General features: G+C 47.7%; 2 protein-coding genes across 57 annotated transcripts in view; one reads left to right on the forward strand and one right to left on the reverse strand.

Moving 5' to 3' along the window:
* The window catches only part of LOC128111813 (uncharacterized), a 111473-nt gene extending 90240 nt beyond the window's left edge, over positions 1 to 21233 (reverse strand). For 29 of the 49 annotated variants that reach the window (XR_008218711.1, XR_008218741.1, XR_008218735.1 and 26 more), the window contains exons 1-2: positions 19051 to 20921; positions 228 to 15672 (exon numbers count right to left, since the gene is read on the reverse strand). The gene's annotated coding sequence lies outside the window, so the exon portion shown is untranslated. Of the gene's footprint in view, positions 1 to 227; positions 15673 to 19050; positions 20922 to 20943 lie in introns of those variants that run through there. The other 20 variants (XR_008218756.1, XR_008218755.1, XR_008218754.1 and 17 more) reach the window with 8 other exon arrangements.
* Positions 1 to 26874, forward strand: part of Dgkg (diacylglycerol kinase gamma) — a 226611-nt gene that overhangs the window by 154187 nt on the left and 45550 nt on the right. For 2 of the 8 annotated variants that reach the window (XM_052740206.1, XM_052740209.1), the window contains 2 exons: positions 16477 to 16654; positions 21121 to 24651. In XM_052740206.1, coding sequence (XP_052596166.1) covers positions 16477 to 16654; positions 21121 to 21257 — 315 coding nt within the window. In that variant the 3' untranslated portion in view covers positions 21258 to 24651. Of the gene's footprint in view, positions 1 to 16476; positions 16655 to 18793; positions 19020 to 20908; positions 20938 to 21120; positions 24653 to 26874 lie in introns of those variants that run through there. The other 6 variants (XM_052740208.1, XM_052740203.1, XM_052740205.1 and 3 more) reach the window with 6 other exon arrangements.

Genomic DNA, 26874 nt, shown 5'->3' on the forward strand with positions numbered 1-26874 from the left:
AAGTTCACCTGACTAGCGGGACTAGTCCACAGAACACACAAAGCTTGTTAATAAAAAGCCCACTTCACTAGTGCTGGGAAAGCAAATGCGGAGTCTCAGGGACCCATGGGAGTCAGATCCTTGTGGATCCTGTTTTAAGAGCCCAGCCCAGGGTCTCAGGCAGGGAAGAGGTAACACCTCCCACCCTTCCCCCCAACCCCAACCCCACCCTAGTATTCTCTGCTCACCTGTAGACACCTAGCCAGCACTGGACTAGTGAGGAACCTGGACTGAGGTTCACAGGACTGTCACCCAAGTTCTGCCCTTGGGTTCAGTGACTTACTGAGCCGTGTGTCTGTGCCTCAGTAGTTTCACCCATAGAACCGGGGGGTGGGGGCAGGCAGCCTAGTTCCCAATGACATTAAGTTCCCAGGGTTTTGAGGGGTTGTTACTTCACTGGCAGCGGTGCTAAGTCTCACAGAATGGAGAAGGCAGCCTATGAGGCACGTGTCCTTACTACCTTTTTCAGAGCAGGAAGGCAGGATGGCAGGCAGTTGGGTTTCCCCTGCGCCCACAGCCTTGCTGGCCTGACTCAGACTTGCATCCTGATTGGTCTGGGAGCTTGAGAACTAGGAGGCAGTAGGGCAGTAGTCAGCGGGTTCTCAGAGAGGTTCAGTGCATGTCCTGGCTGTTGACGATTCACTCCTTGATTCCTCTTGCTGTTCCTGATAGATTTAAAAATGGGCATGAAGAGCTTTGCTTATCAAGAGGGAGCATTAAGAAATATACAGCAAGTGCTCATCAGAGTGTTTCGTGTATGGGAGCCTTAGGCCTGCATCTAAACAGGGTGCTCAACACGGTTGTTGGCTTGGTAGTGCAGCCCCCTGACTAGGCCAGCCCTGTCCAAGGCCAGTTCTCAGAGTTGGCTTCCAAGAGGCCCTTTACATTTGTTCTAACCTGATTTCACCTGAATAAAGCAGTGGCGAGTGGGGGTTGGAGGGAGGAGGCACATTGAGTCACCACCTCTTGCCAAGCATCTTAAAGGTTTTCGGAGCTAGGTGGGGCAAAGCGGGCAGGCTTCAACTGGAGGATTCGTCTTACGTTCCATGGCCGTTATTTTGTTTTCCAGGTTAAAAATAAGAAATCCCCCGATTTTTTGGGGTACTTAATCTAATCTTTAAGATAACGTTCACAAGCAAAGGCTACCTACCACCTTGAGCACAGATGGGAAGGTCATCCAAATCTAGAAGCTGCTTCAGAACACTGTTAGCCAGAGTATGTGGGAGGGGTGTCTCTGTGCATCAATTACTCAAGTATTAAGGAAAGTATATCTATTTCCCTCTCATTCAGTATATATCAATATTGTATCATTCCTTTAAGCAGTTTTAAATCAAAGAAATAAAATATTATAGGAAAAACTGAAGTCCCCATGGCCTGCCTTCTTCCTTCAACACACAAGTGCACACCCAGGCACACACACAAACACACACACACACACACCACCACCACCACCACCACCACCACAGTATTCTGAGACCACTTCCAGACAATGTGGAACTGGTTTGCTATTTGGGTGATGATTTGGTTTGGGTTTTTGTTTGTCATTGTTGAGTTTTGTTTTGATTTGCTTGTTTGTTTTTAAGAGAGTCTTGCTATGTAGGTGCTCAGGCTAGCTTCAAAACCACAACCCCCCTGCCTCAGCCCCACCTTCCAAACCGTCATTCTGAGACTGCAGCCCTGGACTGTGACACCCCACAGCTGCCTTACTTTTCCTAGAGTTCCACTGTGGGTCATAAGAGTGGAAGCTAGTGCTGAGACGCTGTCAATGGGAATGTAAGTGGTAAACCACCCCAGGGAACAGTCTGGCTATGCACACGAAGCTGAAAGTCTGGTTATGGACCCTCTGACCCAGCCTGTGCCTCTCCATCTGCACCTGGAGAACTTGCTGTGCCCAAGCTTGAGCATGGGGAGGCCGTGCAGTGTCTTTATTACACAAAATGACACTGAGCTGAGTCTTAGAATGACACTTTAAGAAGGCAATGTGGTAGCAGCTCACACAGCTGTCAGTAACTCCAGTTCCAGGGTACAGGACACCCTCACACAGACATACCTGCTGGCAAAACACCAGTGCCCATGAAAAAAAAGGCATCAAAAGACAATGTGGATGAGACTGTTAAATACCACTGAACTGTATACTTTAACGTGGTTATTTGTGTATTTTATGAATTTAATGTCCATTAAAATGTTTAGAGCTCTTTTAATTTATCATTAAAAATCAAAAAGGGAATTTTTAGGGCCTTGTGCCAGCAACATCCAACCCAGTAGATGACTGGGATCTTGCCTATAAAAATCCCAAATTCTCAGAGCATAGCCCATATGTATAAAGAAGCTTCATAAAGCAGAGTGTGGTGGGCTAGCCTGTGATCCCAGGACTCAGGAGGCTGAGACTGGAGGATCTCAGCAAGTTTGAGGCCAGCCTGGGCTACACAATGAGTACCAGTCCAGACAGCTACATAATGAGACCTTGTCTCAAACAAAACAAAAACCTTCGTAAATAATGAGTCAGATCACTTTAAGATTGGGCAGATAGATCCCTTTAGCTAGTTGATCCAACGCAATGCCATGTCTTAAATTTTAGTGTGTGTGTGTGTGTGTGTGTGTGTGTGTGTGTGTGTGTGTGTGTTCATGCGAGCCACACTAGTATGGAGGTCAGAGAACAGCTTGTAGGACTCAGTTCTCTCTTTCCACCATGTGAGTTCTGGGTAGTTGTGAGACAAAACGTTTCCTGGGGAGACAATGCACATGTCTACTCATCCCAGATAGGAAATGCACCTCAGACCAAAGTAATGGCACCACTGAAGTCCAATTTGGTGAACCAGTAAGTTTTATTGGGGTTATTTACAGAAACATGGGTGAGGGGTTGTTTACAGGACCAGAAATGACTCATAGACAGCAGTGTCACCAAGGCCCACCCCAGCATGGGTGACAGCTCACAAAGCTGAGACCCTGGGGCACACAGCACAGCCTGCATGCAGCTCCATAAGTTAGCTAGAGGTCACCCTTTCCTGGTGCCTCAGTTGGTTTAAGCCTCTCCCAGGCAGCTCAGCGGTTACAGGCTTCTTCCAGGCAGGTGGTCTAGTCTCAGAGTCTTTGCAGCATGACTCTGCCACTCTGGCCGGGAGGAGCCTAGTGAATCTGGTCAGTTTCCGGGACTTCCTGAAGCTGTTTTGAATTGTTACCTTCCTGTTTATAGAGCTCGCCTGCAGGATGGACTGTTTCAATCTCAGAGGAAACTGTTACAAAGCAACAGTAGTAGGCGCCTTTACCCCGAGTCCCTGTGCCAGCCCCCCCAATGCCATTATTATTCAAAAGACAACAATCAAGGACTTCAAAGATTAATTAGCTTCATCAAGTTCACTCAGCCCAGTGTGTGACAGAAAAGAAACCAGGACTCTCAGGGACCAACTGGGTGTCCTCTGGTCCTGCCTTGCCCGCTCCCCCTGCTGTTTTGCACACTCTTAACTTGGAAGAAGGGTGTGAATCTTTAAGCCTTGGTTCTTTCTGGCATGACATGAACTTCGTTAGCCTTTCAGAGCATGGAGCGAATAAGTGGGAATGGCCACTCAGCCCAACCAACCAGAGTAGAATAAATGGAAACATCTTCAAGGGAGAAGGAAGTGAGAAAATAAAATGGCGAAAAGCCAAGTTAGGGCATCTTAGGGTCAGAGTTTCCTAGTGCATTTCCTTCCTCAATCAAGCCTACTGGTCCCTGTGTCCCGCATCAGCCCCAGGGTAGCCCTTCCAGGCAGCTCTGAGCACTTCTGGCTTCCTTTCCCCGCCCATCTGCCAGGGCTCAGCAACTCCAGATGCACCTGCCTGAGCTTCCTCAAGCTTTCTCCGCTAGTCTTTACTGATTTCAAAGGTCAAAATGACAACTGCATCAAAAAATATGAGGGGAAAAAAAAAACCAGAAAAGTAACCAACAATCTCTAAAGGAGGCCCCCACACGGGGGCTCCCTCTCAGACCCTGGACTAGGCACACAACACACCCAAACACCCATTTTCACAGAGAAAGCCTTTATTAAGTGGGGAACTAAAGTTAAAAAAAAAACAAAACAAAACGCTGCTTTCTGACTCAGGCGGAAAAACAGCAGCAAATGACCTTGCAGATGCCATTTTTAAGAAGAGGGGGAAAAGGGAGGTCTGTGTTAGAATGGGCTAGGATGCGGTGGTATGTTTTGATTGGGCATGTTAATTACATGAACTAAAGGAGGCTTTTGATTTCTGAACTTCAGTATCTTAATAGCTGGACCTTGGTGGTCAGCCTCAGGAGGACTAGTGGCCAAATAAGGGAACAGACCTTGATGGCTAGCTTTAGGAATGTAATCTAATGGTTTTTAGCAAGGAAGAGGGAATGGAGAAGAAGGGCAAGGCTGCCAGAGTCACGTGTTCGAGTGAGCTAGTGCCCCTTCAATCTCACCTACCAGGCACCAGCAGTTCTAGGATTACTGGCCTCTTTCAATCCACGAAATCCATTTTCAAACACGGTACCAAGACGCATGCCTCCCTGCTCCTTACCCGTGCATTGACTACAAGTCTCCTGCATGGAGTCAACGTTGTTCCGCTGACTCAGGACAAACTGTTTTTGTTAATTCCCCTTAGGAAATCCCATTGTTTGCTTTCAGCTCTGATGCAACTTCTTCTCTCCCTCGAGTGACCCTCTTCTTGTCTTTCCTGTCCATGTGCACCCGGCAGTTCACATCAAGCTCTGTTCCTCTATGTGCTTTTACTTTGTCGTTCTCGTCTATCGCCTTTGTCTTTTGTGTGAATCGCTTTGATTTCCCTTTGTCTTCAGATTCTTGACAATAGCATATTCTGTGTCTTCTAAGGACTTAGGAATGACATTTAAAGATTAAACCTAATCCCTACATTTTCTCAGGAACAGCTGGGTGGTAGGCAGTGTGTCTGATAAAAACTTATCAGGAAATCTTAGAGGACTGAGGCAGGGGCCCCATCACTGACATTCCAGGTTAGAGCCCTGTGCCCAGCAAGTTTCTGGAAGATTCTGTCAGCTAACCTCTGCCCCCAAGAAAGCTTAGCTTTTTGGTTGTCAAAGTCCCTTGGTAAAAGAATAACTTCCCTCAAACAAAGTATCTTTCAAGGTGAGAGTGAGCAGGGAGAGCCTGTCTGTGGAAAACGCAATAGCTTCCTTAGATATTCTAGACTATCGAAAAGAGTGCATGATCTTCCTTACCACACTCCACAATTCAGGTACTTCCGGGAGGAAAAATATTCTAATCCTTCTGTTCCCTCTACAACTGGACTGTCAAATAAAGAACAGAATAAACAAATATGGTTTGTGGAATGCAGAAGAGAAATCTCTTTCTAACACCTGTGAGGTTACAGAAGGAAAAGAATTGACTCTTTAATGAAGGGCAGAGGCTCTTAACAAGGGACTGACTAAATGTCCTTATGCACAAATACATGTACCTCAAGTCTATTATGATCCACAAATCCTAGCACTTCCATACAACGTCTTATTTAATTATCCTAACAACTCTGCATCCTGTGTGTTATCCTTATAAAGTCTCATGAATATAAATAAACACTCATCATTGAAGGCACAGTGGGTCACACCTTTAAATCCTAGCAGAGGCAGGTGGATCTCTGTAAGCTGGAAGCCAACCTGGTATACTTACCAAGTTCCAGGGTAGCCAAGGCTACACAGTGAGACCCTGTCTCAAAATAAATACTCTAAGAGCAGACGAGTTTCAAGCCTAGGTCTGTGATGCCAGCCTCACATGTCCCCCACAATGCCAGAATACCCACAGAGGGACAGTTCTGCATTACACCTCTACTGTCTAACTAATAATGCGTGTGGGTATTCAGTTGACAGGCCAACTCCCCTTCAGGACTTGCCCTGTGCATTTGACAGTTAGTTTTCTGAAGCAAGGACTGTCTTTTCATTTTGCAGTCACAGAGCCAGCAAAGAGCCTAAAAGGAAGTATTTCCTCAACTGTGATTTGCTGATTTAAAAAAAAAAAAAAAAGTTGAGTGGAAGTGTGAAACTCTCGCATTTAGTGTGAACATTAATAGAAATTGCCAATGACCACTTGAAGTCACACCTTTTTGCTGGCAGCCCCTAGAATGAAAGGGAGCCACCTGCTCCGTTTGTAACACAAAAGGGGGAATGGATGCCAGAGCGAACAGCCTGGCACTCAGACCTCCTAACCCCCAAGAGAGTGGGAAGACATCCCACGCCCAGCTCTGAGCTGTCGCAGAGGGTCTGGACAACTGTGAACCAGGACAGGAAATGCCACGGTTCTCCCACCTCTTTCCCACTGAACTGAGTTAAAACTGTGTGTGGGCAGAGCCACGTCGGCAATGAGGATGCTGGGCGGTGAGATTGGAGCTAGTGGTCCTGTACGGCAGAAGAACAGGCCTCCATTCTGAGCCCTGCTCATTGCCCAGAAGTCTACCTGCCCTGGAGCCCTGCCAGGTCCTACGTCTACCAGTCCTGCTCTGCTTAATGGAGTTGGACTCTTAGAAAATCCCATCCAGGCACTGGCCTCAGCCCTCCAGAGAGGCAGCAGAGCCTATTAATCTGCATCCTGAGCAAGAATGCCCTAACATACCAAAGTTTTTCTAAACTTGGAGAGGTGGAGCTGTAGAGAGGAAATGGCTTTGCCCTCGGTCCAGTTCTGAGGCAACCCGCCACCACCAGCTCTGAGGAACAGCAGTTTTGTTTTGGAAACTGGCACCCAGTGCAGGCTCACTCCTGGACATGAACTTGAGCCCCCCACCCCCACTCCCAGCTGCAGTACTCTACTTCTAGCCTCTCTGCCAATACCCCCTTCCAGCTGCCCCTGTCAAAGGCGCCATTGTGCCCTCCTGGCATAGCAACAGAGCAGGGCCAGAGAGGAAGAAAACAGTTTCTGCCCATGGGATGCTCTTCAGCAGGTTGTGTGTGCGCGGCTTCAATGCCACATTCCTTGAGCCCACACAATTCACCAGCACTCCATCATCCCTGTCACAGATGGCAGCTCCTTTCCAGGCTAGCTAGCTAGCCCACCAGAGCTAGCTGCAAAGAATGTGGAGCACACAGCTGGGAGATCAAGGCTGGCCACAGAGGGACATTAGGACAAGAAACTTAAATGCAGCCTGCGGTAGCCTGCCAGAGTAAATTCCAAATTTCAGATCTCTGAACCAGAAGGGATTTTATTTTAACTTACACACTCAACAAAAGAGTGAATCCTAGCATATTCTAGTAAGTGAGGCTTTGACCTCCTCCTGATTACTGGAAGGGTAGGGAGCCCTCAAGAAGCCCGTTCATGTCTAGATAGCATGGACATTCAGAACATGCTCCCTGATACTGCACAAGAGTTGTGTGTCCTGTTCCCTGCGATTGATTCCCTAGTTGGCATTTGGCACATTGCTTGGAATAAAAGAAATACACAGTATCTGTGGATGCATGAATGAAGTCCTCGTTGCAGGCATATTATTATCCTCCTCACTCTTCTGTGTGACTGTCTTTCATAAGGCTAATGATGTATCTTTTACATAGTATCACATTAATTCACAACGAGCTGTACAGTCCCAGTTCCTATATACCTCCATTTATCGATCCATAATTCTACTTTTTTTAAAGACTTGTTTTTTTGTTTTTGTTTTTAATTTTATGTGTATGAGGTTTTGCCTGCGTGTATGTCTGTGTACAGACATATGTGTACAGTATTCCTGGAGGCCGGAAGAGGGTATCAGTCCCTTGGAACTGAAATTGCAGACAGTTGTGAATTGCTCGGTGAGTGCTGGGAACCCAGCCCAGGTCCTCTGTGACAGCGTCAAGTGCTCTTAACCCCAGAACCATCTCCCCACCGACTGCTCTTGTTAGAACAGACGCTCCACGTTGTCTCAGAGGTACCAGCACAGCACGAGCAGATCTCGCGCACAAGCTCTTTACATTGCTCTGGCTTCTGGGTCTTGCCACTTGCATCTCATACAAGAAACCTGGCAGTTGAGAGAAGACAAGCACTAAAGAGAAGTTTGGAAGAGAAAGACCTTCCTTAGTTTCACGTCAGTGTTTCCTCGTGTGCGTAATGAGCATATAAATACTGACATGGCAGAGTTAAATGGATTAGATATAAAATATTTGATGCGCCTGGTTCATAAAGTTGCTAAAAATGATGTGCATTATTATATGTGGATGTTATTATCTTACTGCCCACGACAGATATCAGCTCCTAAAATCATATCAAATAGCCTCTCTGAACACAGGGCAAGCTATTGCCTGTAAGATTTACCTACACACCAGACCCATTTTTGTGTGCAGACAGGTAGACTGTCTTCCCAAGACCACTCTCTCCACTCAATATAGCATGGTTTCTTCCCTCACAGTACGTAGCAGACATTAACTCTGAAAGCACTCACTCTTGTTCTTCTCTAGAGAAAGCAAATACAGTGATTTCCCTGGCTACTTTTCTTACATGCAGAGTGAATTCTCTAATTCAGCCATAGGCCCTGCGATAGAAGGGTATGAGCTTCCTTCTGGGTCTTTTTGTCTCTGCCCATCAGTTATCAAAGCCGGCCTGCCTGCTGGTGCCTCTCTTCCCGACTCTTTCTGTTGATGCTGTTGTAGCTTGTGATTGGCTATAGTCAGAGCGTTCCTACCTTAGAACACAATTGCTTGCTCTTTGGTTTTGTTTTTTCTGGAGGCCTTGCTGGTGAGCGGTTAGCAGCACCTGTCTCCAACACTGACTGAGAAAGCACCTGGGGAACTGGGTCATGTCCTATTTCCACTCCATCCTTAGCTCTAGCATAGATGCTTGATGAATGAGTGAGTGCTTCTGTCTTCTCTGCCTCAGCAGCCAGCCTCCCATGCCTCTTCCTGTTGGGGGGGGGGGTGTGGAGGGTGGTACTTTAGCTATGAACAGAGGAATACTTCCTGCAGACTAGGATTAACATTCACATCTCTCCCTGTCCTGGGCATTGAGTCCACTTTATTTAGCCATCACTGTATTCATCTAAGGAGGTTGGGCAGATCCATCTAGGAAGATTCTGTCAGTGGTCTCCATGGAACAGCTTGTTTTCCCTTTTAGGAAACAAGGATTTCTCCACAAATTCTCGGCTTTCGATTCACAGGTAGTTATATTGAACACCCGATATGGGTTAGATAGTCCTGGGTCTGTGGAAGACACAGAGCCGTGTGGGACACTGTTCTTCCCTTCTGTTGAGCTTCGTGTCCCTTGGGGAAATCAAAGCAATGAAAGGCAGAGAACTACTTACCTGCTAGACACTTGGAAGAGTTGTGAGGAGCCACTGCGTCTCAGGCAGGTTGGGATGTATCAGACATAAACGGGGCGGTAAACAGACCCCCAACTCTTTGTCTTTGGCCACACAGAACAATGTAGTCTCTACAACAGGCAGTTACCGGGACCCAGCTAACTATCAACCTCAGCTATTATCTTCTTGCCAAACCAAAGAGGGCAGACCAGTTAGGGGCCGGTCTTCCCCAGAACCCTGAAATGCCCTCTCGGCGGCCAAGCCAAATCCGCAAGGACCCCTGCCCTCCTGCCACCACTGGCTGTCTTCTCCCGGGCTCCACAAGACCTTGGGACTACACAGGGTGATCTACCGGAGCTCGCTCTGCTTGACTCTTGTTGGTATCCTGTTCCCTCAAAAGAGAGGCAGAGGAGGGGAGGGGTGCCCAGGCTTATGTCAGTTCCCCACCCCCTGCCCTTCAGGCTTGGTCTGAAGCGGTGAGGCCCAGCCGTGGGAACCCAGTCAAAGGTCAGGATGCGGTCCACCTCGACCTCAGCCCTCTCCTTCTGCGCTGTAACTGAAAGACCTTTTCTATAGATACGGCCCAGTGTTTCTCCCTCAGCAGGAGCTCCCTCCTGGATTTGGTCACTCGCTGGGAAGAGGCTCAGTATCCTCCTCAGACCCTGCCTCCAAAAAGGATTAACCCCACCCCCCAAACAAACAAACCAACCTGAGATCTCTCAACTAAAAGCAGTCACACCTTCAGACAAACTGGTAATTAGAGAAAAGGGGACTGTTGAGAAAGTTAAGGAATTATGATTGCCATTGAAGAGTGTTGATGACGGAAGTAATTTTAAAGATACACAGTATTTACGGACGGAAAGAGAAAATCCGGGTCTGCTGTAGAACAAACAATTCGACATGCATGCCAGATATAACCTCTGTGCTGGGTGTTATTTTCTCTCTATTTTCCTGCACCTTTAGAAATACCCATAATAAAAAGATTAAAACGAAGTGAAGGGGGGACATATCAGAATAATGCAGCGGCAGAGTACCCTGGAAACCCGGGGAGCCGGAAGATGAGAGCCGGGAGGAGCCCCCAGAGCTCTTCAGGGCTGAGCTCCACCTCCTAACTCCCCAAGCAGACCCAGCCCAGTGGTGGGTGGAGCTTCGAGAGAAAAACAATCTGCTACCAAACTAGAGAAAAACTTGCCTGCGGGTGGTGTGGAGAATCCAGGTTAGGGATAACGCAGCCTAAAAACTGAAAGAGGTCGCCAAATAAATAGATTCTCTGTCCCCGAGGACCTGCAGGAAAGGGTTGACGGGGCTTGAATGCAGGAGGCCTCCCCTCTACCTTTTCAGGTTACCGAGGGGGCCCTGCTGCAGGGTGCATGATGCTCTGCCTCCCTCCCCTCTGATGCTGTCAACCCCCTCAGCGAAGACGAGAGCTGGGAGAGTCTAGGTTCAGCCCAGAATTGCAGAGACCCAAAGCGGGGTGGAGGGAGAACACCACTAATCCTGAGCTCTTTAGTAATTTGCTCAGCAAGGCCTGTGGCCTCCTAACCTAGTCACAACGACCTTCTCCCCAGAACCATCCCGCTCTGAGGAAGTCAGAACTGTGGGGCCTGGGGTCACAGGGCAGGAGCTGAGCAGGCCTCGGTGGCCCCTGCAGTACCTGCCCCTGCGCCGATTCTGAGCAGCATGACTAGCTGTAAATGCTGGGGCGGTGCAGCCCCAACCAGGGCTCAGGAGCCGAGCCTGAGAACCCCAGCCTAGTTCAGGGCGTCAGGAAAGGGCCTCTAGGCTCTCCCTGCAGTCACGGGGGTGGGGGTGGGGGTGGGGGGGTGGGGGTGACGTCATGGAGCACGGAGGATTTAGCTGGGGAACAGGCCATGTCCTGTGTTCCAGTTAGGCCCTCAAGTGCTCCACTCCCGGCTCCACTTTCTTAGACTCAGTACAGCAAGCCTTGCATCTTCGCGGAGTTCTGAAGGAAGTAGAGACTGGGGCTAGGAGGCAGGTGTGCAGAGGAGCGGCGGCGGCGGCGGCATTAAACTGCTCCAGCCAATGGCAGGGAGCAGGGGGAGGTCAAATCATGCAGGAGTTAGGGGTTGCCTCTGCCCCCACCAAAACTCCATCATTCCCCACCTTCATTTTCTAGTTGACTGCTTAAAGCTCAGAGAGATTAAGAACCAAGCCAGAATCACACAGCAGTCTTACAAGAGAGCCAGGATTTAAATCCCTCTGTCTCAGAGCCCAAGGGTGGGTAGAGACCTCAGTGTCAAACACCTCAGAATCCTCCCATGTCTCCTGTTTGCCCCACTTTACACCGGATAGAGAATGTAAGAGGACAGTCTACCAAGAACAGAGGAGGACTGCTCTTCTAGGGAGGCAGCAACGGTGAACACTCCTAGCAGGATATGGCTGCAGACAGACAGACAGACAGACAGAGGACACTTAAGGCTGCTGGCAAGGAAGAAAGGTGCCTATTTGTCAAGGAGAGTGCTGGTGGTCTAGTTCTTTGGTTTTGTGGGTTGTTTTTAAACAAATCTGGCCTAGAGACGGGATTTCATAACACTAATGTCTAAGCCCTTATAAGATAGAACGGCAGTGGGAGATCCAATTATTCAAACAACAGCTGCAAGCTGAATTTTGCTGTAAATCAGCATCAGCTTCACCACCTCATCTCTAGGGTGGAACCTGGCATCCAGCGCCGGCATTGGCAACCTCCGGCTACATCTGTGCAATGACCTTGAGCCAGCGCCTCCACCACCCGCTGGGGCAGCAGTGGTATCTCCCTCACCGCTAGGATCCTAAGAGACAGGGTAGGTGAAGGCCAGCCTGGTGCCCGAGGAAGTCTGGCCAAGGGTCGCTGTGACTATTACTACTTCTCAGAAGGGAAGAGATATTTCAATCAACGATGAATAAATGGAAGTGCTATGGAAGTTACTCCAACCAGGAAGGGAAGTAGCTATTGGATCTAGGAAGAGATGCAGGAAAGGGGACAGTTCCAGGCACAGAGTTGAGGAAAGCCCATTCTGAAGTGCAGACAAGTTTTGGCACAGTGGGCCAGAGCCTAAATTCCTAATTAGCAATAGCCTAGGAAGGGTGAACCAATAAGAACACTTTCCAAGATAAACTCGCAACAGATCATTAAACACATTGAGAAGGGAAAGGGGCTCTTGTTTCCAAGTCATGGTGACAGCAGCAGAGAGGCCAGGATGCGCATGCGCTAAGGGGGTTGTACACAGAGACAAAGGCACCGTGTAGCCACGCCCAGGAGGAACTGTGCAAAGAACACCTCCGACCTACAAGCCTGGCTCTGGGAAGCTGCAGCTGAGAACATGATGTGATGTGAAAAAGCAAAACAGCAGAGCCAGGCGAATATCTGTGAGTTCGAGGCCAGCCTGGTCTACAGAGTGAGATCCAGGAAAGGCGCAAAGCTACACAGAGAAACCCTGTCTCGAAAAACCAAAAAAAAAAAAAAAAAAAAAACAACAAACAGGAACAGAATGAAATGTAGGAAGTATAGTTCAGTAGGACTCTGCCATTCTGGACATTTTCTTCTTTTCCGTACTGCTAGTGGCTTTGTGCTGGTTAGTGTTTATAAACTTGACTTAAACTCGAGGTACCTGGGAAGGAGAACCCACAATAGAGAAATTGCCTCCATCAGATTGGCCTGTGGGCTGCTCTGTGGGGTATTGTCTAGACTGATGGTTGATGTAGGAGGACCTAGCACTTTGTGGGTGGTACCACCCATAAGCAGATGGTCTGAACTGTATAAGAAGGCAGGCTGAGCAAGCCTTGGGGAGCAAGCCAGTAAGCAGCAACCCTCCCTTGCCTCTGATTCAGTTCCTACTTCCAGGTTCCTAACTTGAGTTCCTGCTCCGAATTCTCACAGTGATGGACTGTGATCTGGGATATGTAAGCCAAGTAAATTCTTGCCTCCTGGGCTTAGTTTTGGTCAGTGTTTATCACAGCAACAGAGTATCGAACTCGATCAGGTCCTAAATTAAATATGGGGAAACATGCTAACGTCCCACCATGTCTAAGGTACGGCAATGGAGAACTTAATGGCCTTTGAAAATTCACACACATTTGAGTCCAAGTTGTTGGAAATTCTCTAGATATCATTCAGAAGTCACTCTGATCCATGTAGAAAACAGGAGATTCTGTCCCATGAAAGGCAAAGACAAATGCCACACCACTTTCCCAAAGACAGAAGGGTATACAGTGAAAACTACATATTGAGGCACTTCTCTCTAGTCCCTGGAAACTAGAGCCAGTGATTGACACCCATGCACAGATAATAAAGCTGACTAAAGATAGATTCTTTTATTACTTTTCTGATAGAGGTTGTCAGGAAATCATTTAGAAAATTCAATGTGAACTTAGCGTAGTGTCTTCTGTTTTGACAAAAACAAAAACAAACAACCCCCCCCCTCAAAAAAACCACAAAATCCACAGAATTGAGGTCTGCAGACCTGGATTTCCATCCTGCTCCAAGGTGAGGGCATGTTCTCTTAGGTCCATCTCATCTAAAGCTCTGTGACGCTACCTTAAACTGCAAGTGGGCCGGTAGGAGCAGGGTCCTGAAGATCCTGCATCAGTACAGCACCTCCATGCTAAGGTTACCACTATACCATGTCTGACCGAGGGGAGACTTGATCCCTGGGTTTGCCGTTATATAACTTAATCCCCAAATGATGGGAGAGCTGTAACGAAGGTCACAGAATGATGGTCTGGTTAGACTGGAGGTTGGACCGAGAACCAGAGGAAATAACTTAACATAGACACAAAGTCCTGTGTCTGCGCTGTATTTTTCACTCCTGCCTAAGTTCAAGAGAAAGAAACACATAGCAAGATGAGAATAGGGGTGACTGAGATCCCACGCCAGTGGAAGTGGTAGTGTCGTCATTTAGCTTCAAACAAAAGAGCTGATGAGGCTCGGACCACATCAAGGAGAAGAACAATGGTAGGTAACATGTTACACCCTTCCGGGTGCTTTGTTCATGTCTTGTTTTATGGGCATGATAATGTGATAGAATTCCAGCCCCAAGAAATGGTGGTGTGATTGCCACCTGTCCACGGAGTCCTGATAGTGCTATTGTTTTTGATGCCAGGGATAGTACCAATTAGCCAGGTAATAAACTGTGGTGTGTGCAGAATAGAACAGTCAAAATAAGAAAAGTCTGGAAAGGAGGTTCGAAGTACTGGCTACACTGAGCCCAGAGGTTGCCCAGCTAGATGAATGGGAGGAGGAGAAAATAGTTGAGTATTCCCTTGAAGTCTGAACATTGTGTGATGCCCTCAGTGTACCCCGCTTCCTCTGTCTCTCCATGCTCCAAGATTCATAAGGAAGGCAGCCACCATAGCTGAAGGGATGGTGTGGCAATAGTCAGTGAGTTTCTTGGGATTTGGGGGTTTTTAGTTTTTCTTTGAATGGGTTTTCTGTTGTTGTTGTTGGTGGTGGTTTTCTTGTTGTTGTTGTTTGTCTGTTTGTTTGTTTTGAGACAGGGTCTAGTGCATCCCACACTGGCCTTGAACTCACTATGTAACCGAGGATGTCCTTGAACTTCTGATCCCCCTGCCTCTGCCTCCTGAGTACCGTGCCTCCTGTGCCACGTGCCCAGCATATACACTGCTAGGGATGGTTCTGTGCACGCTAGGTTGGCATCCTGCTCCCTGAGCCCCAGCCCCACATACACCACGATAATGACTGACGATCCTCTCTCTAAATAATACTGGACTGGCTGAATGCAAGGAGGAGGAAGGCCATGCCACCTAACTCCAAGAGGGAGGATAGGACCAGTGGAGGAAGCCAGAAGAAAGAATCCATGCCCACTTAAGAGAACGTTGAGAGGATCCAAACTCCCCAGTGGAGAAGTGTGTCCCCAGTTACCAGAAAAGCTCACTGTATTCTTGTTCTATGGTTGGGACAAGTCAGAAGGTGACAGCATTGATTAGGAACTTCAAAGAACTGGGGCGGTGGGTGAGTCACTGTGAAGGTAACGAGCGCCAACTCTCTTCCTCCTCTGGCGAAGACGCTGAACGTCGTTAGATTTCTGGGTATTTTAGGTCACTTTCTGTTGTTCCTGAACACCACAAACTGGGCGAATAGTAAGTAACGAAAGTTTAGTTCTTACCATTCAGGTTCAGGCGCTGCGTGTGACAGGGCCCTTGGCTCCCAGGGACTCTGCGGTCTGGAGGCAGCACGCACACTGTGGTTTCCTTCCCCTTCCAACAAGGCTAATAAGATCACGGGGCTCCATTCTCATCTAATCCTAATTAGGTCCCACCTCGGAATACCGTAACAATGGAATTAACCCACCATGAATTTGATGGAGGCGGCCAGAGCATAGGAGCAGACACCCCAGGTGGGAATAGATGCTACTGTATGTATGCCTTCAGCTGTCCGCCGTTCTTCAAAGAAGCAAGCTAAAAAAGAAAACAAAACAAAACAAAACACGGAGTTTATAGTTTGTCAAATTCCACAAATGTGGCGCTTTCCTGTGCATTCTTGGGTATAGGACAACTCTTTGGGTCCTGTTCATTCTTCTGTAAATGAAATAAATCACCAGTAATCCCAAGGAACAAGAATCAAAGCTAGTACTTTTTTTTTTTTTTTTTTTTTTTTTTGCTGCGTTGGTAAGCATCACGCCAAAATAGGATTTACAGCTAAGTGAAGCACAGACTCAAGCCCTCCAACCTTTCAAACCCGTGGGGGATGGGGGTGGTAGAAACTAGATAAAGAAACTCAGCTACGTCAGCAAGCACATGTGCCAGAGCAACACTTACACAGCTCTGAGAGACAGGCAAATTGGAAGTTCTCCCAAACCTGAAAGTCTCGCACTTCTCAGCAGGCAGAGGGAGAGGATAAAATCAAGGGATAAAATGAAAATAGTCATTTGTTGAGAATCTCCCTAATATTGGTTTCTGGACCCAGTGACACAGCAGATCTTCACTGTGATTAGGAGTCATCCAAACTGAGGATATGAGTTTGGCCACTGCCTTGGTCTAAATTGCATCCATAAGCGTTACTAGTCCTTTGGAAGTTTTGTGCTGTCTTTCCTAGAGCCAACCAGGACTAGCCGGCTCCATCTCATGACAGTGGTCAAAGCCTTAAGTGCCAGATATTCAGCTTCTAACTGACAGTGTTGGGGTGGCTGAGAACCCGCCACACCCTTAAGATGCCCCACCATACACAGCCCCACCATGATCTGCTTTCTCTCTGTTTCGCAGTGTGACGGAGTTGAGGTGGACCTGAGCAATATCTTCCTGGAAGGCATTGCCATTCTTAACATTCCCAGCATGTACGGAGGCACCAATCTCTGGGGAGAAACCAAGAAGAACAGGGCTGTGATCCGGGAAAGCAGGAAGAGCGTCACAGACCCAAAGGAGCTGAAATGCTGTGTCCAAGGTAAGCAAGCACGGGGAGAATTGCTCTAGCCATTGCTCCAGTGACAGAGTGTGCTGGCAAGCCACACAGAACCTACAGCATGCTTGATGAGCCCCTCCCCCCACCCCCCAGCTGCCAAGGACCTGGTGCTCTGGGAACAGGCTGACTCATCATCCCTGGGGTTGGAAAGTTTACAATCTAATTGAGATGGCAAGATTCACAATAAAGGAACCCTAAGCGATAGTCAGTAGGCAAACCAGGGCTCCATGAGGTTAGGAGTCAAGTCCTGCTTCCGCCATGGGCCATGGGTACCAATGTCTTCCGTGTCTGCATCCAACAGTTCTCAACCTGCTCTCAACTCCCAGAGCAACATCAGACCCCATCCATCACTCCTTCCCCTTGGAAACCCTTTGTCCCCATGGCTTCTAGAACTCTACTTGCTCCCAGTTTTCTTGGTCACCCCACTGCTCACTACTCAGTCTCTTCTCTTTCTGGCCAGTTAGCTTTTTTTGTTTAAACCACCCACAATCCACCCACTTCTTATCACCTGCTTTCTGATCACCTGGATCTAAGCCACTATCTTCTTTCTTCGGAATTACTAAAAATCCTCCCCGCTGGATTCCTTCTTCTGCCCGTGCTATATATAACGTGTGCTCACCAAGTGCGGTGGTGTGTGCCTGTAACGCCAGCGCTGGAGGCAGAAGCAGGCGTGTGAGGCCAGCCTAGGCTATTTACCTAGAACAACCTTCCCAAACAGTCTATCCTCACCACCACGTAAAGACAGACTCCTGAGGAAATGTCCGATCATGACACAGGCCAAATCCTGTCTCGACTCCAAGTAAAATGCCAACGGTCTTAGTGTGATCTGTCGCCTCAAGGGGTCTAGCCTTCAGCTAGCTCCCAGACCTCCTCTTCTGCATGGAGTCTTCCCCGTCACTCACTCTGCTTCTGCCACTTGTACAGGCGGTTTGCATGAACCGACTCGTCCTTTCCAGGAGAGCTGGAGAGTAGGTCTAAGAGGCCCTTGGCTTGTATGCTTTCTGAGATGTCCTTAAATGACCTTCATCCCAACCCTTATCAGTCAAGGACTCGGTCAAAGCACCTGGCTGCTGATTCCCCTAAGGATTATTTGGCTTTCATGGTATCTTAGTTGCCTGGAGAGTGGAGGGTGAGAAACTGGGGTGGGGACATAGTATGAGTACTAAGAGAGGATTGGTTTCTAGTCTAGGTATTGCTACCAACCCATTTTTAGGTGTGTGTGTATGGGGGGGGGGGGTACCTCAGTTTTCTTTGCTGTAAAACCAGCTTTTCAGGTAAAATCTCCTTAGCTAGGCAGATGGGGCTGAACAAGAAGCTTGACTCCTAAACCAGACTTGCTTTGTGAAAAGAATTCCTGGACTCGGAGCTACCTACCATTGAAGGGAGGGGGCTACCTACATTGAAACTCGGAGGGGCTATCTACCATTGAATGGAGGTTACCTACAATTGAAGGGGGGGCTACCTACCATTGAATGGAGAAGGCTACCTACCATTGAAGAGAGGGGGCTACCTATCATTGAAGGGAGGGGATTCCTACCATTGTAGGGAGGGGGCTACCTACCATTGAAGGGAGGAGCTACTTGCTTATTTCACATGGATCATCTGTAGTCTCAAGCAAGCTAATCAAGAAACATCCTCTTCATACCTCTGTCCTTTCAAAGAGGACTCAGGAATATTTCTCTCTTGCCCTCTTATGCCCCCTTTATTTCACACAGTAAACTTTTCAATTTGTATGAATTATTAAACTGAGTAATTCATTCCTCTTTCCTCCCTTAGCAGGGGAAGTTGTGGGTGCTAACAGAGTAAGGGAAATACTGGAGGTTGCATAAAGTTCCTGGCACCCCTCCCCCCATGCTCCCACTTCAACCCCACTCTCACCTCCCTAGCATCCAGCTCTACCAGAACAGAGAAGGAACTGGCAAAGAATTAACCCTCTCCCATATCCACCCTGGGGCTTGAGGAAGCTCTTCCTGAGATCTCATTCTGCCTTAGGACTCAATGTCAGCTTGCATTTTCTCCTTAAGCGTCTGATCTTACATCTTTCTGTTCTTTAAGCAAGAGTAAACTGTTGGTCGCTCTTAGCCCCAACCCCCCTTTCCCATCCCCAAAATGCACTTTCAGAGCTGAGAGATGAAGCACTTCCTGTTCTTCAGCGGGAGTGTGAGTGGATCAAAGGAGAGGCCCTGGCCTCCGGACTTCACATAGGCTCAACTCTGAGCCTTCCTCCAGAAAGAGCCATCATCCGGTAAAGTTGAGTTCCCAGTGGGAAAGCTAGAGATTTCCCTTCGCCCCTGGGCTCCCACACACACACTCTGCCTCTCACTAGTCCGTGGTCTTGTGGATGTCCTTGCACCTTCTTGGCTCTCCATTTTTCTTACCTGTAAAACAAGCAATCTGGAAATCATATTTTGAGACTTCCCACGTCTCCAAAAATTGGCAATCAAGGCTTGGTCTATGTGGCCTCCTTGAGCAGAATTGTATGTGTGTATTTTGTCTTCTGTGTGTTTGTCCCAGGATTTCTAAGGGGGCAGGGAGCTCTCTGCAGGCTCTTCATACATCGAGGTCCTTGACTCCTTGGCCTCTCTTTGGGACTGGAAGAGAGGGAGAAGTCAGGGCAGAGTGTAGAGAGAAGGGTCTCATCATAGGAAGTACAAGAAGAAAGAGTAACAGAATGCCTATGCCAAATCTCATAACCTCTCTCTCATGGGAAAAGACCCAAGTAAGAAGGTCGCTTGGGATTAACATAGTGAGTTAGTTCTATGAGGACGCAGTCTGCTGAGAAGGTAACAAGGGCGCGGGGGAACCTGCAGGTGGATAACCTGGGTTTAAATTTTGGCTTTATATTTTTCAGTTTTATTAAAATTTGAAATTTATCCCACCTCCTCAGCTTCCTCATCCATAAATTGGGCATAATAATACCTAGTTCCCTAGCTTGTTAAGAAGATGGTGGGCATAAAAGTGCCTGGACGCAGTATGAGCTCAAACTTAAAGATAACCGCCCTCCATCCTTTTCTGAGCATGCAAGTCTTCAGCATGCGCCACCAATGAGAAAGAGCAAAGCTCCTGCAGAGTTCCACTAAGCCTTGTCTCAGCACAGAAAACTCACACAAGCGATTGTACCCACTGCCCCCACCCCCAGACTTCTTAGATCACAAGGACAGAGGCTAGGGATTATGAATCTCTGAAGTCCTACTAACTGTCCCCAAGTATAAAAAACTAAAAAACAAGGGGCTGGACAGATGGTTCAGCAAGTAAGAGTACATAATGATGCTCTTTCAAAGGACCCAAGTTCAATTCCCAGCACCCATATCGGGTGACTTATAACCGCCTGTACCTCCAGTTCCAGGGGACCTGACCCCTCTGACCTCTATAGACTCTAGCACTCAGCCACACCCAGATACACAGACACACACTTTAAAATAATAAGAAAATAAAAGTTTAAAAAACAAAAAGCATTAGATAAATGAGAAACTCATGGCATCAGTTATCATTAGTATTTGTAACAAGAATGGTCAGAAATAATCTTTAATTTTTATATTTCATTGTAGCTTGCAAGTAATTTTATGTGAATGAATATAATCCTAACCAAAAACCTATGGAAAAGGTTATGTACCTAGCCAAATATCCCTACTTTACAGTTGGAAAAAAAAAAAAAAAAACTAGTCAGTTTATATCCAGAAGTAGCATTGGAACCAAGACTTGTGTCCATGATTCCAAACCAGCACTTAGAGGATGTGCCCATCTAGAAAATGTACTGAGGAGACTTCTGTGTATGTTGTACAAGCCAGGTTTTCACAGCATGGGTGACAGGTAGATGCAGTCCAATGAGAGGATTCAATCTACTTGGTGACACTCTGATCCTCTCCCTTAATGACTCACCCCTCTAGAACTCCCAACAGAGAAACCAGCTCTGAATTTCCTGGACACTGAGCTTTGCCTCAGCCTCCCTAGAAAACTGGTTGTAGGTTGCCCTGAATTATAGGCTGCATGTCCTCATCATCTCTTTCCCCTATCTGTCTTGGAAAACAAGGGACCTATGTTCCACAGTCACTTGGGATAGTGGGCCCTAAAAAGGAGGCAGACTAAAGTCACATTAGATAGCCAGCTTTATTCAGAACATTCGACAGTTTATACCCTGAGGGTTATGAAAGGTCACCTGATTAAAGTTCTTGTGGACTCAAGCTGTATACGATCACAAAGACAAGCGGCACATGGCAAAAACATGTTTTTCCATAGAGGCACATGAATAGCAACAGCTGAAGTCAACTCACTCCTGTCTGCTGCACCTGGGGGGAGCACGAAAACACATTCCAAGAACAGCTCTGTGTTTTGAAGAAACTGAGGTCGCAAGACTCTTGTTTTCTTGGAGTTTTCTTACAAGCACTCAGAATTCTCACATGACTCCATTCTTGGACTGTGTTTCAACAACCTTTGTGTCCTTTTCACAGCCTACTACCCCAAAGGGTGTAGAGTGTTCTACAGAAGTTGTTGCTGCAAGAGGAGAGAGGAAGGAATCTTGCCTTCAGTCAGCACAATGGGCAATAGACTCTGCAGGAAGACAGGATCAGGCAGGAAGCGAAAATGATGAAGACAAAGTCTTAGAAAGCATTATATGTGGATATGGGAACCATTAAACGCTCACTTGACAAGTGAGATGTGCTAGCCATCTTTAAATAACTAACTCAAATGCAGCTTAAAGGACTTGCGACTGAGAATCTGTGTGGAGTGGAGGGATGCACCCCCGAGGAATTACAAAAACAAAACCCAAAATCTCAGGCCTCCTCACCTCCACCCATGTGACCTTACAGTCTCTCCAAGCCTCCATTGCAGCACTTGACCAAACAGTGATGGCTTCCTCTGGATTGTTGCGAGGGCTGAATTGGATCATCCTGGTAGGGCACATAGCAGCACCTAGAACTCAGTGAGGCCTTGACCAGCAGTCATCGCTGTCACCGCTTGGTGTTCAGCGACATGAAGGGGCCAATTTAGAAAGCCTCTCGACTTCTTCAGACATTCGACCTAGATTTCCTTAAACCATCTGAGGCTCTAGCAATCCCTACCTCTTGGGTTATTGTTGGGACAATGCTTAAGTGCATTTGGCTGTTGCTGGAGGGCTTAGGAAGACACCTGAGCAGACTGCTGTCCAGACAGGCAGGAGGCAGGACAGGGGTCAGGGAGCCAAGTGAAGCACAAATCGGGGTAAGTGAGTGAAACTGGAAAGCAGAGTCCTTGGAGCTCTGCCATTCCCTTTGGCACCAGCCCAAGATACAATGAGAGACTTCCTACACACTTTCTCATTACCCTCAATCCAGTCTTCAGGCTGGAGCCAATGGTGGACTGCCGATAAGTCACCCCCACTGCACCCCCTGGCTATCTCACATGTGGTTTCTCTATCAGTCCCACTTGAACCACAAATAGAGTGTTCTAGACAAAGTTCTAAGCCAAAAATCTCTCTAGACTATCAGCAGGTAATAATTTCTGCCAGTAAACAAAGCAAGGGTCAGACACTTGTGGTAGAGAGTTTACTCTGAGTAGTTCTTACAGTATTACAGACAGGCTTTCTGTCAGATCATTCAGCATCCATGCAAAGGTACTAGAGCATGATGGGGAATAATGACTTCCCAGCCCCTAGGGGACTAGCACAGCATGGCCTCCATAAGATAAGCTTGCAGTGAGACACATAGAAGTGTGATAAGAGCTAAGAGCTGCATGACTCCCAGGTCTGAGTGAGTCCAGCCAGCCAATGTAACATTCACAGGCACACCCGTGGCCTCCCTAGCCTGGTACTGGAACCTGCTGACCTAAGCAGTCTCCCAGCCCATGCGAATCACCCCTGCTCTCCCAGATTCAGAGGCTCTCTCTAGGAAATAGAAGCAAACTCACAGGCATGCAAGATCACAGGGCTCTTCTGCTCATTTGACCCTGCTATTTTGCAAGCATGGATGGCTCGCTCATGTGTGCATGGTGCCTTGTGGGTTTTCACCAACCATACGACGAGTGCCCTGAGTTCCAAAGCCAGGGCACAGATACCAGCCAGCCATCTCAAACGTTGATACTCCCAAGCGGGAAACCACAGCTCAGTTGAGACTCAGAAATAACGACAAATCTAAGTTCATGATTTCTTGTGGCTTTCTTCCCACTTATATATAATAAAGTCATAACAGAGGAGGGCCCAATAGGTTCAGAGATGGCCGAGGCTTTCCCTAACCAGCCTAAAAATCGTACATTTCACGGGGGTATACTGCTTACTTTTTGTTCCTGTGATAAAAACACTGACCAGACACCAACTTGGGGAAGGAAAGGGCTTATCTGGCTTATAGGTTATTGCTCTCATCAAGGGAAGCCCGGGCAGGAACCTAGAGGTAGAAACTGAAACAACCATGGAGGAAAGCTGCTGCCGGCTTGTCCCCATGTCTTGTCCAGGACCACCTGCCCAGGAATGACACCATCCACAGTGGGCTGGGCCCTTCCATATCCATCATTAATCAAGAAAATGCCCAGATAACATGCCAATGGGCCAGTCTGACGGAGGCAGTTCCTCAGTTGAGGTCCCCGCTTCCCAGGTGACTCTAGTTTGTGTCAAGTTGACAATACCTGGCTGGCTTAGATGATCTCTCCTGGGGGTTGGCAGAGAAGGAGGCATGTGGAGTACTAGGTGTGTGCACTGGGACTCTTCTTGGCGCTGGAAAATTACCATGGCAACATGTGTCATCTTGTTAAATGTTTGCAGGCCTACAGAAAAATTTGACTCTGCTCTGCACAGGAAATCACAGCTCTGCCATTCAGTCTTAGCAGCCCACGCTGGCATCAACAAACGCCAAACTAGTCATTATCTTCTCCTTCTACCCATGCTTTTTCTCCTCTCCTCAAGCCCACTGCCTCCCCACAACCACATGGCCCCTGCCTGGTTAGTGTCTCACCTGGTGCCCAAGCCAGATACCCAAGATTCCCCCTCAAAGCTACCTGACCCAACTCTCCTGTGGTTCCTCCTTTATAGGCCATCTCCTCACTAGACTGGGAGCTCCTGAGGGAGCTCCAGATGTCATGCTCCCTGTGCTTGGCAGAGTCTCTGAGGCCTCAGATGGGTTTCTGAGTACTAGCTGGCCAAATGCACCCAGAGCCAGGACACAATGGAGTGATAAGCTATGGGGCTGTTGTTTTTAAGTTGATCTATCAGCAAAATGGAATCTCTGTGAATGATGTTGGCACACACAAGGTCCCAGGACTTCTCCACCAGTGACAGCTTGTGTTACAGCTTGGGAAGCCTGCCTCTGACCTTCCCCCAAGCCCCTGTCTATTCCCAGCTGACTGTCAGGCAGAAACCATGGTCAGTGGGAACTCACAGTGACCACCAGGGGTTGCCCCTCTGGATTCTGCAGGTAAGGCCTGGTGCCTTGTTTGTTGTTTGTTTTAGGCCACACAATGTGGTTCAGTAGAAACTGACTTTTCTATGTAGTATTGAAACTCTACAATCACAGATCTCTTTAAATTTTAGTGATCCTCTTGTTCTCTAGATAAGGAGAAAGAAATAGCAAGGGGAAGTGGTTTGCCCTTGGTCAAACCTGGATTGAAATATAGGTCTTTTAGCCCACAGAGAACCTCAGTCTCCTAGGGGCAGCAAATATTTTTCTATAATAAGACATGTAACTAGGCTTTGTGTGCCGGAGTCTCCAATGTAACTTCCCAATTCAGTTCACTTAGCATAAAAGCGGCCCTGGAGAGTAATGAAACAAGTGTGTGGGTCTGTGTTCCAATAAAACTTTATCAACAAAAACAAATGGACTGTATTTGGCCCTCGTACCATGTTTAACTAGTCTGTGCTTTAGAACCCTAAATGGTCCATGAACCAAGAGGATAGGCATCACTTGAATGCAATGCAGACACTCAAGGCCCACACAGACACGCTGGAACAGAATCTGCTTGCCCACGGCCTCTCCAGTGATGTATGAGAAAGACTCTGTTGCTTGGCCTGGATGATCGCCCCCCCCCCCCCCCCCCGAAGAATGTCATGATGAAATTTTGTATACTAGAAAAATGAGGTGTGAGGAGGTTAACCAACCTGTCAATTGGTGGGTCTGTAACTAGAGTCTGAGTTCTAGCATTCCAAACATGGGATGCTACACACCAAATAACCCACCCTAGCTAGCTCCAGCCTCATCACTTTGGGCTGGCCCTGCTGGAAATTGAAGGGAGGCGATTGGCCTCCCTTTCTTTGGCTGACTTTGGAGCAGAGAGGACTCCAGCTGGGGCTCCTCCCACCCACCCCTATCTCCTGAGAGCTGGGAGGGGCTGGTGAGGTGGAAATGTTCCAGGGAGGCTGCTCACCATCTGACCATCTGCAGAGGGAAACCTGCTCTCGTTGGGTTCAAGCTGGAGCTGAACTCTAGCTTGATTTCTGCCTCCAGCCATCTGCCTCTCACAATAAAAGAGGGACTGGGGGGACTTCACCCTTGACCAAGTGCAGGTGGAGCAGCTAGTCCAGGTTCTTTGACAGGACTAAACACCCTTGTTTCATTTTAATCATTGCTGTTCCATTGCTTGCACCATTTTGGTTTCCAAAACCTGTCCCTGTTCTTTGCAGCAGCTTTTAAGCCACTCAATACTGGGCACTTCCTGAGATCCACCCCCACAGCAAAGCACCATGCTGGCTGCATGCCCAGACGCTGTTGTTCAGATTTCTTGGCTAGTTTCTATTTTGTGCAGGGACTGTGTATGTCTTAGTCAGTTGGGGCTGCTGTAATAGAATACCATAGGCTGAGTGGATTAAACAGCAGAAATTTCTTTCTCATACTTATGGAGGCTGAGACGTCCAACAACAAGATGCCAGGCAATTTGGTTCCTGGTGGGGGCCCACATCCCGGCTTGCAGATGAACACTTCTTGCTATATCATGTCACATGGAAAGCTCCTCTCTATATACCTCTTTTTCTAAGAATTTACCCTCATGATGTCCCCAAAGCCTGCTCTCAAATTGAGAGCTGGTGCTTCAACATATGAATTGGAGGGAGAGGCGTGGGGCAGACACAGACATTTAATCCATAGCAGTATTTGATCTCAATTTTTTTGGACAGTCTCACCATGTAGCCCAGGCTGGCAAAGGACTCTTTAAATGCTAGGATTACTGTTGTGAGCTCTCAGCCCTCAGTGTTACGGCTTAGTCAACTAACAAATAACATGTTGGTCTGCCGTTTAGTGAATACCTACTTTGGAAACAAAAGACCTCGTATATTTATTTCATTATTTGATTTTATGTCTGAGGAAGCTGAAACCCTGTGGGATTAAAAGACTAGGGTGAAATCACATTGACAATGTATAATCAAGCTAGATTCACACCTGGCCTCAGGTACTTAAGCTGATCCAGGTACTGCAGAGGCTGCAGTAGAAAGACAGTGTGGTCCAATCCACAACTCCCACCAGCATGGTGTTTTGCTACAGGATGGATCAAGAGGTACCTAGCAACCATGTCAATACTAGCACAACAGGCAAGTGCCATGGAGTAACAGAGTCAGTGGGTACCACAAAAGTGTGAGGCACAAGAAAGAGGAGGAGGTCTCTCCTTCAGAACCCGATTCTTAGCTACTCAGCACTATGCCATTCACAAAGCAGGTGATCAATTAATATTCAATGGCCAAATGAATGAATGAACGAACGAGATAGAACAGATATGTGCTAGTCCTAGATGCTGGCAAGGATTTGGAAGCGACAGAGAATGAGAGAAAGAAGACATGAGCTAATGCAGAATACGGGTTTGCAACTGTAAAGCCTTCATTTGGGAGACAATGGCTGAAGAGAAATAATGGGGCAGAACCAAGAGTAGTGGTGGGTAGACACAAGCTGCTGCCGCCATCCTTTGATTATAGATGAGTCGTGTGGATACTGTAAGCAGAGACCCGTGTTTCTCCCAGCACGCTGCCAACTCATATTTCTTCCCATGTTCAGGTCAGCTCACCCAACATTTGTTATGCATCTAGTTATATTTAGCACCATATGCTAAAAATATTTTCCATTCGTCATCTCATTTTAACTCCCTATACGTCCTTGCCTTGGTCCATTTTCTTCAGCTGTGACCCAGACCACAGCGCAGGAAGCTGGGATATCCAAGATGGAAGGATCATTTCTTCTTGCACAGTCTCACCTCAGCAGCCTGGTGATGTCAGACCTCTTTATTTTTTTTCCAGGACCTCCTTTCTTCCTGAGAAATTC

Source organism: Peromyscus californicus, unplaced genomic scaffold (assembly GCF_007827085.1).
Source record: "Peromyscus californicus insignis strain IS unplaced genomic scaffold, ASM782708v3 Scaffold_16__1_contigs__length_79575227, whole genome shotgun sequence".
Taxonomy (NCBI): Eukaryota; Metazoa; Chordata; class Mammalia; order Rodentia; family Cricetidae; genus Peromyscus; species Peromyscus californicus.